This window comes from Poecilia formosa, unplaced genomic scaffold (genome assembly GCF_000485575.1).
Source record: "Poecilia formosa unplaced genomic scaffold, Poecilia_formosa-5.1.2 Scaffold5, whole genome shotgun sequence".
NCBI lineage: Eukaryota > Metazoa > Chordata > Actinopteri > Cyprinodontiformes > Poeciliidae > Poecilia > Poecilia formosa.
The window spans coordinates 4,358,547-4,375,556 of NW_006799944.1; the positions used below are offsets into that span (position 1 = coordinate 4,358,547).

General features: G+C 39.6%; 1 protein-coding gene across 3 annotated transcripts in view; it reads right to left on the minus strand.

The window, feature by feature from the left end:
* Positions 1-17,010, minus strand: part of LOC103146299 (tetratricopeptide repeat protein 28) — a 233,412-nt gene that overhangs the window by 71,784 nt on the left and 144,618 nt on the right. For all 3 annotated transcript variants that reach the window (XM_007564163.2, XM_016677787.1, XM_016677792.1), the window contains 3 exons: positions 15,507-15,654; positions 9,385-9,657; positions 6,504-6,634 (listed from right to left, as the gene is read on the minus strand). In XM_007564163.2, the coding sequence (XP_007564225.2) occupies positions 6,504-6,634; positions 9,385-9,657; positions 15,507-15,654 (552 nt within the window). The remainder of the gene's footprint in view (positions 1-6,503; positions 6,635-9,384; positions 9,658-15,506; positions 15,655-17,010) is intronic.

Here is a 17,010-nt window from a genome sequence, read left to right on the forward strand (position 1 = left end):
TAAAGTCAAAATAAAAAGTACTCAAAAGTACAAATAAAGAAAATGAAATTAAATGCAAAGTATAAATGGAGCGTGGGGTAAAATGGAAGATGAGATAACAAAGGAAGGGAAAGTGATGAGGAATAGTGGAGACACAGAACATCGGATGCTGCAGAAGAAGAGAGAGAGAGAAAGAAGAAAAGAGAGAGAGAAGAGCCAGCAGAAAGCAGTAGTCGATATAACGGCAGCCATTCATCTCTCTGACAGCCTTCCAAGTGCACTGCTGGGGGAGACACAAAGCTGCGTCACCTTGGATGCAGCTAATGCACAGCAATGCACGCATAGCATGCTTATATGCATACACGCACGGTGACAGAGGAAATGTTTGTTTGTTAACCTTGAATTTGGTGTGCATACGCAGAAAGCAAGCAAGTGCATCATTAAACTGCAAACTGCACAAGCCTAAATCTCAGAAGCACTTAGAAAACAGCTATAGATTGTAAAGCCGTTCTAAATTTCTCCTCGTCTTTTACAACCCTACCTCCTCGTGAAAAAAAAAACCCCCAAAAAAACGTCCTCCATATGTGTTTGCACAGACAAACGTTCCAAGACAAACATGCACATTAAACGGACATGACACATTCACATGACACTGGAATATGGGAACGCAGATGTGTGCTCAAAAGAAAAACACACTTACACACACACACACAAACCCTGTTTCCCAGTTCTGGTCATGGCCCATTGGCTGACGCCTGCCGTCCATCTCTCATGATTCATGGCTTAGCTGGCTGCTGTGGAGCAGTTCTGAACCACTGGGCCGAGGAAAGCCTGCGCGCCATTAAGGCGCAGCGGGCTGGACATGCTGCTGGAGCTGCCGCACTAGAGCAAGCTCTTGCTCTTCAAACTAGCACCAGAAGAGGTGAGGAAGCAGGCACAGATCATATTGGTTCTGTTGGAAAAGTAATAAAAACACCTGAATGCCCTCACAAACTACCCAGCCTTATGAAGCGCACTCTAAGCAAGATATGTGCTGCTTTTTATTTAGTTGGGCATCTATCTCTTCTTGCCCCCCCCACCCCACCAGATATTTCAGCTAAATTAGCTAATCATTCCAAAAGACTCCTTTCTAATCACAAAATCAGTGGAGGCTAAAGAAGAGAGACATGGGTGCCAAGTAACACTCCAGCACACCCACCTCTGCCATCCTCAATCAGCGAAACCCCCAGGAGATTCGCCAGAGGCACACGTCCATACACTAATGACTCCTTAATGATCCCCGACTAGGCTGGAGTGCTGACAAACACTGACAAACCCTCACCCTGACAACTGAACACCCACATTTAGCTCCTGACCTCACCCCTTATTTAGAGGCTCATCTTTCAGCCATTGGCCTTATCACACCAGCTACATCCTCGAAGGATCCATGAAGCTAAGCCAAACATCCCCTACCTCAGATAAAAGGTTTTCCTGTCAGAGTTTTGTGCCAATTTCCAATATCTCGACCCTTAGATGATACTAATTATTTATCTAAACTAAAATATCTCTCTAAGAACAAAGAAAGACGGTATAAAAAGAGTTTCTAAATACTAATTTAACAGTGTTTTATCCTATGCTTTGAACCGTGCGGCTTTTCTGTGGATTTTTCTTCAGCCACCAGGGGGCTCTTCAGCAGGAAACGAATCATTGGAAGTCAAAATCAAAGAAGAAAATGCTAATTTTCATTTAGAACAAGCACATGCTAGCAGCAAGCACAACGAAGAAATTTCTTCAAACTCATATGATGCAGCTTTAAGTTGAGGGCTATCGATCTGGCAGTACAGGAGGGAAATAGAGCCGCTGCACGTAAACGAGTCCATGGTACGGCGTTGGAGACGGAGGGCTGCCTTAATAAATCCAGCAGATTTATTAGGACGCAGCCCTCTGCTGCAGAAAACTGAGAGCAGAGATACCAGCGGCTTATAGCCCGGTGCGGCTTATATACTGTATGTATGTTTCCAGTTTTTTATTTTTATTTTGTTTGTTTTTTTTTTTCTTTTTCAAAACATTTGTAGGTGTGGCTTATAGTGAAGTACGGTACGAGGTTTACATTTTAATCTGTCTGTAGCATCTTAGAGATTAGTGAGATTAGTTTGAGGTCAGTTTGGCTAGTGCAACTGAAAAAGCAATCTCCTTATGTAAAAAGGAAAAAAAAACAAATCACCGTTCAGCCTACCTGTTTCCTACTGAAAATCTTTCTCTCTCTCGCTTTCTTGCAGTGTGAATGAAACACCGGCACGACCTAACATGCTGTCCCGAAAATACACCGCTATCAATTTCAAAATAAAGGGCAAAACTTACTGAAATCTTAGCAACATATACAGTGGAAGAAAGCCAGTTAAGATGAACAAAAGCAAAACTCCAGAAAGCATTTAAGCTTCTCTTTTCTTGGGTTTGAGGTTGGTGGGTGTCATTGCTCGAGAATCTTTTTAGAATCACACATGACATAATTACAGTGTGAACGTCTGCCAGCCCACCTTAGTTTCACCTAAAAAACTCACCCTAAATTAGGGGTAACCTCCTTCTATCTAACCCTACCATTATAACAAAAAGAAAGTCACAAACAAAAAGGAAAGAGTAAGAGAGCACCCAGAGGAAAGCCCTAGTTAAACAACCTTGTTTCACAATTACAGAGTTTTTGTAAAAAGAAAATAGTTACTGGCAGATCCCTTGGATGTAGCCAGGTGTTCAAAGTGGGACAAAAACAAAAGCTTTTAAAGTCACACACCTACAAAGAAAAGCCGCCGTGTTTATGTTATAGCCACAGTACACGTGACTGTGGAAAATCTGCAAAAGATATAGCCACAAGTCAGTGAGTCTAACATACGACACTAACTTCATACTAGCCCGTGACCTCACTGGCTCGGCTTGCCAGAGGAGGATTGTGGATGACAGAGCGCTCTCTGTTTGAGCCTCTCCACCACTCCTCCTGCTTCTCTGTTTGCTTTTCTTTTTTTTTTCTCAGCTTTTCATCTTCATAGTGTCCTAGATAGAGTTATAAAAATCTATTAGTGTCACAAAGTCCACTGGCCATCCACAGAAAAACGCGCAACACTATGCTTGACTTCTTTGTACAGATGCACGAAGAAATCGTCCCAATTACCACGAGACAAATCAAGATCTGACAGAACAAGTGCTGGAGTGCTGCTTGATGTATAAGGAACAACTTATCTGATGTCCTGCTCTATTTCTCGCTCTGATCCTTCACCATAAACAGGCAATTTTAGTTCGGACATGCAGCGTTTTTGTAGGTTGACAGTTACATTACTTGGCATTATTTGTACCATCAGTATCTCTCTTGGTAGATCTACAAAAGGAAAGGGCAACGTAAAGTATGCTGTAGGCCAGAGATTCTCAGATACAGAATGAAAACAGAGGCGATGCGGCCCCGTCCAAATCTATGGCACTCTGATGCCCATGATATGGAACACTAAAAATATTTACAGATAACCAACAAATATAAATATATATATATAGGGCTTCAATGAGTCTCATTAAATGTTGGTTAATCTTCTAGTGGAGTACTGAAGTTTCATACATTAACCATATGATGCAGAATTTGTTCTGAAAAATGTAAATTGAGAGGAAAAAAGGAGGAAAATAAAACAAATGTGAGCTAATAGAAGGACTACAGAAAGAAATGCACAACATTCGTAAAGGTCAGAAAGTTAAAAGTCATCTTCTGATCATGCTTTGATTTTAAAAGTTACAGTGGTACAAAAACAAGAAAATGTTGTAAGCAGCCATTTGCTTCTCGGCTGTGAACAAATCTAATAAAACACATTTATTGACTAATAGTTGTTCTGGACCTTTTGTATTATATAAAAGTCCCATTTGGACCTGATGAGGACCATCCTCCACCTCTTTATATTTAAACCAATGATCATGTGGCTACTTGACCTCAGTGACTTATCTGGTTTTATTTAATGATGTCACCACATGCCCAGATGTTAGCAATTGAGTTGATAACTGCAATACAATTCTAATCTGAAGCTTTAATAATGTCCGTGTTGAATTACCGTTTTTTTTTTGTTTTTTTTTATTAAGAATTGGAGGAAAAAACATAGATTAAGGAATATTTATACACAAAGACATGAACTGTATAATCTATAAAGAAAACTTATTTAAAGTTTTACATCATTAGCATCATACCAGGATGGTCTACTAGGGAACTTTATCATCTTAATCACTTTACCGTAAGATTTCCCAAAATACATCCAAAAACCATTTAATCATTTTTGGATGTATTTTGAACGCAACGTTATAATTCACAAAAGACTGGAATCGTTGCTTTTTTAAAAATTTATACATCAAGAGTCCGTTGGACCTTCTCAATGCTCGTCGACCGTAGACTACACATGGGAAATCCCGTCAGAACCAACATCCTGTCCCAGGGCCCCTAGGAAGTGACCTCAGCTTCAGAGAGGCCAGATAAAAAAGTCCACATCAGAAACACAAAAACACCCGGCTGGCCGTAATGAGCGGCGCACCAGGCTCCAGTGTGTTCTGAAGGAGACCAGGTGGTGTGACACACATATGATTCTGATTAGGGGGCCTTGGGATGAACGAGAGGAGAGCCGGGGAGGAACGTAGGGTGGGCTGTTAGGAGCCAATCACAAGGTTTTGTATATGATGCAACCATTTGTGGAGTTCATTGTCCTCAGCTGGGCCCAGGCATCATGCTGTTCTCACAAGAGAACAGTTTACTTTGAAAATGAGTTTGTGTGTAGACGGAGGTGGGACAGATGACTTATTGTTTCCCTCCAAGAGACAAAAGCCAAACATGAACTTTAGAGCTGAATCTTACCAGTAAAATGATCTACGTTACAGGTTTATGTCATTTTTATAGTATAACAACGTATTTCAATATAGCTTAATTGATTTTATATGCATTTCTGTGATAAACCAATAAGAAGTTGTAAATAAACAAAGTGGGAGGGGAAAAATGGGGGGAAAGCGGCATCCCTCACTTGGTATTGTAGAGGGAAAGCTATAAGAAATCCCCTTCAAAGTTTGATACAATTTAGTCTGATGAGATCAAAATGAATCATGTGTGGTGGAAAACTAAAACTCAAAACAAAATCTCACTAGTACTATACATAGTGGTGGCAACATCATATTGTAAGGATCGTTTTCTTTAGCAGAAACCCAAGAAGACCCCTTGAGATTAAGGTCGATGTTCACCTTCCCTAAACCTACAGCCAGAACTGCAATAAAACTGTGTAGATTAATGGTAAAAATATATATATAAATATATCATTGAGAATCTGATTTGTAGCCAGTCTTGAAACTGATCTTCAAAGACAGTTTAACAAAGCTTGAATTATTTTGCAAGAAAGATTGGAGTCTTTCAGTCTCTTGATCTGCAAAGCAAATAGAGACATAACCCCAAAAACTTGCAGTGGTACCTGCTGTGAAAGGGAGTTCTACAAAGTATCGAGATACAAAATAAATGCATGCCACAGTTTCAGATTTATTTGTACGAAACAATGCACACATTTCCTTTTGGAACACATGGACAGTATGAACTACTTTGCGTTTGCTTGTCACTTAAAACCCCCCTTCAAGACACATTAATAAATTTAGCTGTTTGCATGACGAAACGTGACACGGTTCAAGGGCCATCAATGCCTCTGTAAGGCAAAGTTTGACCACAAAGTCACACTTGTGATCTTTGAAAGCAAGAGACGTCAAAGACACCTCTGTCCTCATTCCTCAATGGTCAGTTCCGTCCTGGTGTATTGTGCTGCACTTGACTTGACTCCTTAAATGCCTCCCGATATGAAGTAACAAAAACAAGCAGGGCTGCCAGTCTGGTAGGAAGGATAAGGAAGGGGAAACAGGAGGCCATTCTTCTCTTTGTGTGACGGGAATTGTGTAGGAACAAGCACCTGTCACCCCACAACAATGACCACAAAGGTCGGGCAGAGAGACAGAGAGAGCTGAGAGACAGAAAGAAGAGAAAGAGGGCAGCACAGGATGAAAAGTGGATCTGGCCGGCCAAATCGTTTCCTTCCTTCCAAATCAAATTATTTCCTGCAAATTACAGTTCAAAAACTGTGAATGCTTGAAGGCCACGCAGTCAGGTATTCACCTGATTAGCATCTGCATTAACAGTTAGCACCGATAATAGCAGCAGCTAAAGCTTCCCATTATCTGAGTCTGTTGCTGGAACTCTTATTTCCCATCCACCATCCCCTCTATGTATGCCCTGCACCAATTTCACACTCATTTTTTTTCCTGAAGTGAGAAAGAGCAGCCGCATTTCTGTGTCCTTCATATTTCCCCTTCACATGTCCTCCAAACCAGGAGAACAGAAGGATTTCCAGGCACAGCACAATCCTGCACTTTCAATATGATAAGAGACTCAAGGAAAGAAAGAAAAAAAGTCCACCAAAAGTCAATTTATTATCCTCCACAGTGACAGTTGGCCTGCTCTACCCATTTCAGGGTCGCTGTAACACATATAACACACTACTACTTACCTCTCTGTCCTTTAACTTCATGGCCAGTACCAGCTGGTTGCGATGGTTGGTTAATGCTTCACGATAGTTCCCCTTGGAGAAGAATGCAGAGCCCAGATTCCCATGAGCACGGCATTCCCCAGTTTGGTCACCTGAAGAGGTAGAACAAAAGACATGAAACACAAACACCGACACCCTGACACGCACCGCGGCTATCTGCTGGACACAATTAGGAGCCAAGTGGTGTTTATTTCATATCAGCCTTCTGTGCAATGAAACACGTGTATTGCCACTTGCATGCCACTGCACCCTTAAAAGGTAAAGTGGCCGTTCGGCGTTCTTCTCTGCAAGAACAGCTTCTCTGACAGCTGGTAGTGCTGATCTTAAAGCTCCGGAGGGTAAAAGGGGAAAGCCTTATTATTTCTGCCTGACAGCGAGGCCTCACAGTAAGGGCCAAAGTAAAGCTCAAGTCTCTGCGCTCCACCTGAGAACCTCCGCTTCTTATCTCCAGCTGCTCTGCCCACTCATGTGTCAAATGTGTGGGGGTGAGACGAGTGGAGCCAGTCAGTGCTGCATGCTTCTTTTTTTTTTTTTTTTGGTTTTAGCTTGGGGTTTTTTTTTCTTCATTTTGTAAAGTTTCCACAGCAAGTGGCTTTTTTTTCTTTTAAAAATGTTTCAGATCACCTTAAACATTCAAGAAAATTGATTAAAGACGAGAAAATGAGCCTCACTACAAGATTTACTCAAAATTATGCTATAATTCACTGAGATAAACGAGAGAAGAGGCAGCAGCTAAGCTAGTGGTCTTTTATCTTCGCTTAAAGCATATGAATGTGCTAACATTTCTAAAAAGTAGGATGAAGTCACTTGGTAATTAATTGGTTTACAGTTAGCTAACAGGATTTTGCAGTGAATAGAAATGTAATCTAAACAAAGGCTAAACATGAATCACATTTATTACTGAGAAAGTCTAATAGACAAGAGTGACCTGAAATCACTGCAGTTACCCAGTTTATCCACCTAATCATCAGTAAAGCTGTGTCATGTTAGGCAGTGTCACATTAATGTTACATAAATGTAATCAATTCTCAATATTAGAGATTGGCCAAGAAATTGAGTGGTTATCGGAATCGAGGCGTTTTCAGTCGTCTTCACACAGTAACCAAACCGGAGACTTCTTGTCAGAATGTCAAAATAATAATAATAAAAAAAAGAGATGTAGAAAGTCATGTTTGAGGAGTGCCTGTGCTTCATTCAAGCTGCACGACAGCTAGAGACAACAAGACTTTTAGTACATAACTGGAAGCTTGAATGGAGGACAGAAAAGCTGCAATTTTTAAGCTTTCGACCTCTGTTAGAACATAAAATGATTTGGAAATGTTGACAGTTTTTAAAAAAACTCAAAGAAGAGAATTTGGAGTTGGCAAAAAAAAAATACTATTGCCTACTCAAAGTTTTATAGAAACCGAAGGCTGGATATTCGCCGCAAGTTTTTTAAACAATAGCAAAGTAGCTATTGACTAGACTAAAAAGGTATTCATCTAATCATACAAGCTGTACAACTTTACTCATTAAATACTGTCGTCACTCTCAAAGACTAAAAAATGATACAGGGACACTGCATAAAAGAAAGCTAAAAGAAAATTGCATTGTGCCCAGAAATAGTCCCAGAATAACAAAAATAGCTTACTACTTCTACAAATTATCTCTGAAAACAGATTTGACAGAGAATGTATCTGTGAAAATGAGTTTGCATAGCATTTCATTTAATTTAAAAGGGCACCGTCATATATCAGTACAAATGGATGACATCCAAGAAATAAATGTCCTGCTTGTTGGCACACATTAAACTTTACTGAAGAACAACAAAAAGAGACTAATGAATATTGAACGTTCACTCATTAGTCAGATCAGATCAAAAATAAATTTGGGTTCACTTTGCCAGGTAGTTTCCTTGCCAAGATCCCTCATGATTGCAAAACAATGACAGAAAAGCCTGGAGGTAGGACTTTAATACATATCTGGATATCTACAAGGCAGATGCACTTATAAATATATACATATATCTAAATATATACACATATCCCACCTTGATTAGAAAACTTCATGTTAACTACCCAATGAGTTTTTCGAATAATTTCCAAACAGTTTCGAGTGAAGAACAAAGTGAGAGCCCTGACACTGCCAGGTTTGCTGAATGACTTCCTACACCTTGGGGGTGTTTTAAAGAGAAACTTAGCAAAACACAACCCTTCCAGCAGAAAGCAAAATTTCTTTTGAAGAATGACAGAACATCTCTGAGGAAATGTATGAGGCACTGATTTTCTCCATGCCGAGGAACACTCAGTCAGTAATAAAACATGAGGATGAAACTATGAAGAATGAGCATTCGAATCTTAATAATGGAGGATGCGGTGACATTTTGAGTTCATATTATGCAAAGTGTCATTTTGATGTATTCATCAAAACATATCACTTGATTGTTGGAGGGGGGATAAAAAGAGAAGCAATTACAAGGATGTGCAGTAGCTGCGAGTTTTTTAAGACTTCAGTGTAAACGCCAGTGATGACATATGCAAAAATTGTCGCCATTAGAGGCAAAATATTCGTATTTATTACCATCTGACATGCATCAAGAAATCTGCTGTTGACCAAACCAATACAACTTCTAAAAATCTGATTTTATTTCAGTCAGTAAATGCCCCTTGTGCAATCTATACCTCTGTCTCAAAAGCTGGTTAACTTTTCTGCTTTGTAGCTGTTCAGTGTTTTGTCATAATATTACTATTACTATATAATATTTCTTTTAATATTTTTTTCCATTTAAACATTTGTGTCATTCCTGCGAATTTCAAAACGTAGCTAACGGAAATAATTGACAGCCCGTTCCCAGCTGACATACCTAAGGTCTTGGCCACCTCCAAGTCCTGCTGCATGTATCCGAGGCTCTTCTCTGTGTTGCCCAGGGACCAGTGGGCGCTGCTGAGGGCGGAGAAGACGGAGCCGCGTAGCTTGAGGCTGCACGTTCCGATCTTCAAAGCGGCTTCCAGCACCACCACGGAGGCCGTGTGGTGCCCCGCTGTCAGTAGCTCCTGGCCAATCACAGACACCACCACAAAGGGACTTTTGTCCAGCTTCATCTTTTGCAGCTGCTGATAGGTGGGCTCCAGAGAATCTGTGCAGAGCAAAAAAAAAAAAAAAAACGTGTTAGGCACAGACTATGAAGGGTGCCAAAGCAAAAAAAAAAAACATTCTGCTGCCATGCTGAGTAACAATAAAATGAGAAAGATTATGAGAAATGAGTTGCGGATTTGTAAATTCTGTGTAAAGGTGGGATTTATCTCCACTCTGACTTTACTTTCTTTAAATAACAGCTTTTCCCAGAGTCCATAATCACAGCCTGTTGCTCAGACGGCTGTCCTCGACAATTTAACAATAAGTCAATGCACTGTATGATCCTTTTTTTTTATTCTTACTCTTTGACTTGGTTATTTTTACTGCATGAAGTGACAAATGTTTAGACAATCACTAGCGATCGTTCTCACAAACCACATAACAAGATTGCGTCAATATTTCTGCCTTTTTTTTTTCCAGGTTACTGTTTGAGAAAGCTACAGCAGGTTATTCACTTTAAAATGACAGGATGACGGGGGAACAAAAGCAGCTCATGCCAGTATGTAGCGGAGATGTAATGGAGAAACAAAGACCAAAGGAGATGTACAAGGTGACCTCTGAAGAGGCTGAAAACTCACACAATGACATAAATCAATGGTGGACCACATGGGATTGGGGATCTAGAGCCTTTTCAGATTATAAAGCCCTGTGGCAGACAGCAACATCGAACGTCCTGACCTGACCAAGTGGATGTAGGTCTTTGTGTCTAATGTGCTCCTTTGTGCATGTATTTCTAAATGCATACCAAAAATATTTACACCCCCTAAACCTTTCAACATTTTGCTACATAACCACGAACAGCGTGTTGTATTGGAACACAAAAGTAGAACATTACCTTAAAGTGGAATAAAACTAAAGACATTGTTTTATAAATGTGTCACGAATAAAAGTAAAAGCGTTTTATGCGTTGGTACTCGGTCCCCTTTACTCTGATACCTGAAAACACATTCGGTGACAACAGTAGATTTTCAAAGTATTTGAGCGTAATTTATTCTCAGTATAAATCCAGCTGCTTGCGAAGGCCTTATAGGTTTGTTAGAAAACATTAGAGAATAAACAGCGTCATGAAGACGGAGGAACACAGCAGACAGAAGGGGGAGAAAGTCATGGAGAAGGATTAAGGCGAGATTTACTTTTAAAACCAACAGCATGAGTCTAAAGTCGCACAGTGAGAGCTACAATGAAATGTGGTAAAATGTTGGAGTGGACCACTAAAAGCCTAAACATAAACCGAATTGTGGATCTGTGGAAAAGACTAGATAACTGCACAAATGCTTTCACTCCAATCTGACAGAGACTCCGTACTTTTTCAGTGAACAGCGGAGAAGCGTTTTTCAATCACCAGATGTGCAAAAGCTGGTAGAAGCACTCGCAGTAGCGACTGTGGCAAAAGGTGGTTCTATAAGTAATTTCTCAGGAAAGCTGAAATACACACCACACTTGAAAAAAATGTGCAAACATATATGGTTCAGTTGCTTCCAACTAGATCAAAGCGTTGCACACTTCAGATAATCTCTATCTATGCGATGTCTGATTTACTTTTTATCATCAGATCAAAGTTTAAGGAACTGCTAAGAATTTACTTGCAAACATTTAAACACAGCAACATCTGAACAAATGGAGTAAATCTTACACCCTCACAAAATGCTTATACATTTTTGTACACACACACACACACACACACACACACACACACATATATTCAATATGAGCCGCATCCCCGTAAAAGCACACAAAAGCATAACTGATGATGCTCTTTCAAGAGCCCTTGAAAGAGCATCTCCTCTGTTCCGGCACTTGGCAGAACGTCGTGGTTACGGAGACAGTGCATGCATATTATATCCATTCACACCTTGTAATTGCCTTCAGAGTGACACCGAGAGCTGAGTCATAAATCAAACGATGGAAAAAAAAAAAAAGCTTTTTTAAAAAGGTGTCATGGCTGTTGTGTTCATAAACAGGTTGTTATGACAATGGAGAGCACTGTTCCCTACACACAACACCGGCACAGAAATAGATGGAGGATCTGGATTGAACCAAGCTATGAGACACACAAGATCCGAGATGTCATCGGGATGCACACAGCAATCGACGAGGTAATTCTAAAAAAAAAAACAAAAAAAAAAACATTTCTCCTGATTTGCTTTTCAAAATACCTTTTCAATCTTATGCTTCTAACTAGTGAGTCTTCTTTATATTGTGACGGTTCATGGTCATTAGATTATTTCCTTGTACCACTTCTTGCAGCCTGTCTCTGCTGCTGGCAGGTCAGATGTTGAACACACCTCTTTTTCGGCATCAATATGATCTAATCGCAAAGGTTCTTACATCTTAGAAAGATGAGAATGCATAAAGGGGAAAAATAGTGCATTAACAGCTGCAAAAATAATATATAGTAGTTAATTAGCTGGTCAGTACAGAGGAACTCTGATAATCTAAACAGCAAGCAGTAAAATCTCTTTTTCAGATTTAAAATTAAAGCTGTCAAGCTGGCATTTCTTTATGCCTGATTTTGTCTGGTTAACTCTTTCTTTTTATGTTTCTATTACTGTGGAAAAAATGATGGAAATATGAGGTAACTATCATGGTACGATATTGACATATGATATCCACACTAGAGAGGTAAAATTAAGGATTAATAACGAGGCAGCAAAGGAGAAAGGCAGATGAGGTTTGTACTGTCCACCTTTTGATGGGTGCAAAGAACATTCTCATCAGATGTCTCCATGAGATGCTGTACTTTTCGCTGCAACATTTTCAATGAAACTCGTTACTATGCCGTAAGAAGACTGTATTAAGGATGTATTAAAGTATTTCTCATTCTTTTTCTCTGGGCATATTCAGCCGTCAGGCTCTTCCTCCTTCACATCAAGACGTTGTCCTGTTTGATATCGAATATTTAAATCAAGCGCGTCGGCTTTTCCTGTCTCATTAACTCATTTAACATTTTGCCAACGTGATCTTAAATGTGAGAGTTCAACTCTTTTCCAATCAAATACACCTTCATATATGTCTATATATCCAATGATTACAAAAATACCAAATGAAAAAATGTGTTGCTTCGATTTAATGCTCGTTATTTTTGCAAAAGTAAATCACGTCTGCAAATATGAAGTCACTGCTATGACTCCTCTTCAGTTAGATAATCGGTCATATTGCTGAACGGTAAGTGACTTCTGTGTTTTCTGCTGCATCTGGTGTTTAAGATTCTTAGATAAGCATTTTGTGTTTTTTCTTTAGATTTAAATGTTAATGATTCCTCCAATGATTTGTGTTTAATGTCAAAGTAATGCTTCACATCGTCAGGTTTGACATCTGTTTCTGATTAAAAAGAAAAAAAAACTCAGTGTGATAATATGTTTGATGGACTTTTAAGACTCATTCTTCTTTTTCTAAGGGTTGACTGATCTCAACAAACCAATAGGAAGCCTGTGGACTCCTTCAGTATTACTGCAAATAGCAATGCTAAAAAACAAAGAAAAATTAAAAAAAAGTTACGCAACATAAACTGGTTCATCGTAAATGCAAGAAAATATAACAGCTCTAAACAAACAAAAAACATTCCTGATCAAAGTAGGACTTCATTTGAGTACAGTTTTGGATTATAGTCCGCTTGGGAACCTTGAAATAGGAATCAAGAATAAAACATCCATAACATTAAAAACTTAAAAACTACATTTCCCTGTTTTTTAATAGACAACTGACTGTGTCCTCAAGACACACATTGCTTTCTTTAAGTAACATTTTTATTGTTTGTCGTTCTCTAATTTTGTTTTTCAGTTGTCTGGTTTGGTAGATGTAATCAAATTAAAAGTGGTTTCATTAAAGATGCACTGAGCTATGATTTATCTGTGATATAAAGATGCACTGCAATCATATTTAATCCTGCAACATGGCAATATAACACAGCTATACTGTAAATACACAAAAGAAAATATTACTTACTATTTTACACTGATTACATAGTAATATGAAGGATGATACCACAAAAAAATATTAGGTTTTTGTTTTTTACTAAGTTACATTTTTATCACCTATCAGTGTAATGAGTGGGAAAACTGCATGTAAAAATTCATCACCTGATTAAAACATCCCATTCTTTACTTTTGCTGTTGCCCAACATTTTCTATAACTCTGTTTACTGCCAGATGAACAACTGAATCTGGGTATGAATTTCCTCCCTTTAAGGAGAGAAAGCAGAACACGCCTACCTTTCACTTCTACAGGGACTTTAGCTGTGTAACACAGATTATCCTCCCTGTTTGCCGGCGTAATATTGATTATCGCCGCCATGTGCCAACAGCCCCTCTGAGAGGATCATTGTTTTTAATCCTTTGACCTAGCTACCTCTCCTTAACACACCTTGGATTAGGTCTTCCCATGGCTGCCTGGCGCTCGGGGAAGTAGGGTAAACAATTAGGGGATTAAGTCGCTTGGCCTAAATATTGTTCTTCTCCTACAGAGAACACCCATTCTAGTCCACAATGGACTGGTCTGGGCTCAGACCCAAATTTGGTTTGTTTTTGTTTTGGTTCCAATAGAAGCCTGAAAAGCTCACGGTGGCTAAGATGGGCGCTTCATTCTCCACTCTCTAAGCCATTTTTTTTCCTCTTTGAATCTGCACCCACATTTTCAGAGGACTCTTGCATTCAATTTCTCATTGATCGAATCTCACAACACATTTTTTTTTAGTTTACATAAAATCAGATCATATTTATTCAGGGACCCGTTTCACGATAGTTTGGCAAAAAGATGAGGGTGATGACAAATTAAAACATGAAGTAAACAAGTAAAACAGGTACGTAGAATATAATCAAAATGTTAACTTATAGTAGGAACTTTGTTAAAAAAGCAAAGCTTTACGTTTGTTTAAATATACAAAGAAAAAAATTTGACATACTTTCCAGGAATGGTCATTGCAAACTCTACCTACTGAAGAATCTAAGATCTTTTGGAGCAATACAAAAGTATTTTTTAACACAGAAATGTAAATTAAAGGCTGTATATTCCGTGTCTTTATCACAGAACACACATTGTGTGAGGCACAACTGAACTTAATTTCCATATTTATTTAGACCTACAGAGAGAACATTGTGGAAATTATTAGTTCTGTTGGATTTTATGAATGATGACAAAGTAAAACACCAATCAGATCCACATGAAGTGGATCTGATGTGGACCAATCACATATACCAACATATATCAGTTTGAGATATATTCAAACCGATATATTCGGTTTGAATATATCTCCTGGATTATCAGAGGAATTCCTCTGGATTATCAGAGGAAAAGCTGTCGGATCGGCTCCGCAGTGATAGCATCCCACTCAGTGACAAACAACAGGTAATGAGGCCCAGCAACATCATCAGTCCCACAGTCACAACCTTGGTTTCGCCGCAGTGCTAAAGATCCACTCAGCTTTAGGAAAAAGAGCTTACACGAGGCCAGGCGAACACAATGGCATTAATGTTGGATGCTCATTTAGATAACAGGCTATCTGTGTGTGCGATCAGGTTGAGCGACAATAAGATATGCTGAAGCGGCAGGCATCATGCCTCTGAGCCCGAAGGTGTAAGTACTCGACACAAACAGTCGGTAACAAAGAAAAAAGAAGATAGACAGACGGAAAGACGGCCCCGCTTGCTGCAAAGCTGAAAAAAAGAAATGACAGATAAAGTCACCCCAAAAAAAACGTACTGACTGACAGAACAAGGATTATCTGTGAGGAAAGTCATTTAGAAGGCGGTAGGACAAAATACGTGAAGCAACGAAGAGAGTGAAATGTACATGAATATCTACTGAAACAGGCATGCTGAACAGAAATGTGGATTGAGCGTCGACAGATCTCACCTCGTAGCGGTGACTTCATGGCGGCTTCCACCATCCCCACAAGCAGCTGAAGGCTCTTGGGGTCCTGGGCCAGCCCAGAGGCGAAGGCGGCCAGTGCGTCCGCATGGCGACCAAGGTACTGAAGGGCAACACCCTGTCGGAAGTATGCCTGGAAAAACAAACGACAGAGGGGAGCGGAAAGAGTTATCAGGGATCCGGTCGTTTACCACAGCATGGGGCTTTAATCAAACACATTACCAGACACACTCATTTTACACCATTTGCATTTCTTCCACACGAGCGGTTTCCCCAAACATGGCTCCTCTTTGCTTTGTACCCCCATTATAGAATGATCAGCAGGGTTTTTTGTGCTTGTTAATTGGATTATAAGTTTTACATAAATGCACATGTTGCGCTCTGGATGGCTGCCTCCTCAGGAGCAACTTGTTTGGCTTTTTTTTCCCTCTTTCTCCGTTTGCTGCTGGAGTTAAAGGCACAGTAGAGCGCTGGGAATTTGTGTGTTTGTGATAAGTACAGAGAAAATAAGCAAAAGCATTCATGCAGTTTCAATTTGAAGAAAATATATTTTTCTAAGTCTACAATCAATCTACAAAATGTTTTACTTGGGACAGACCAATGAAATACGATGTGAAGTTGGGATTCATTGTTTTCTTTCTTCCATTCTCTTTTTTAAAAAAACAAAATTTAAAATATGTGGTTGCATGCAGTAAGCCAAGTAAGTCAATACTTTGTAGGACTTTAACTGGGATTCCAGCTACGGGGTGCAGGTGTTTTTGGATGTGTCTCTACCAAATCTGGACTTTGACTAGGCCCTTCTAACACCTGACACTGATCGAAATCATTTCATTGTGGCTCAGCCAGTAGGTTTAGGATTTTCTACCACCCACCTTGCTATCAGCTCTCGCTACCTTTCCTGTTTCTGCAGAAGAAAAGCATCCCCACCGGATGCTGCTGCCACCAACACGGTGTGCACATTCAGGGAGCTGTGAAGTGTTATTTTCCACCACATGACGTTCCAAGTATTTGCCAAACTATTCACGTTTGTTGCTCATTACACCCGAGCAACCTCTTCCACATGTTTACTGAATCCCCCCACGTGGCCCGAGGCAGAAACAACAAATTAGACTTCTTATGTATTTCTTCCAACAATAAATTTGTTTGCGCCACTAATCCATAAAAGCCAGATTTCTTGAAAAACTAATGAATCTGCCACTGGCAGAGCAGCGGTGGACTTCGGCAGGTCCTATTTAAAAATTGGGTGACTTCGAAAAGCTGCATGTTGCAATGAATTTTATTTTGGGTATCAGAGTAAAGAAAATGCATGCCACAGTTCAGCTTTTTCTTTTATTTGGAAACTAAATGAAAACCATGTCTCCCTTCACGCCACATATATGGACTACCTCGTATTTATCCACATATAATTCAAAGACTTTCTATAGCTCCAGACACAACATCCATTTGTACACAATTGACTGTGACAGGATGTAGTTGTAAAAGTCAAACA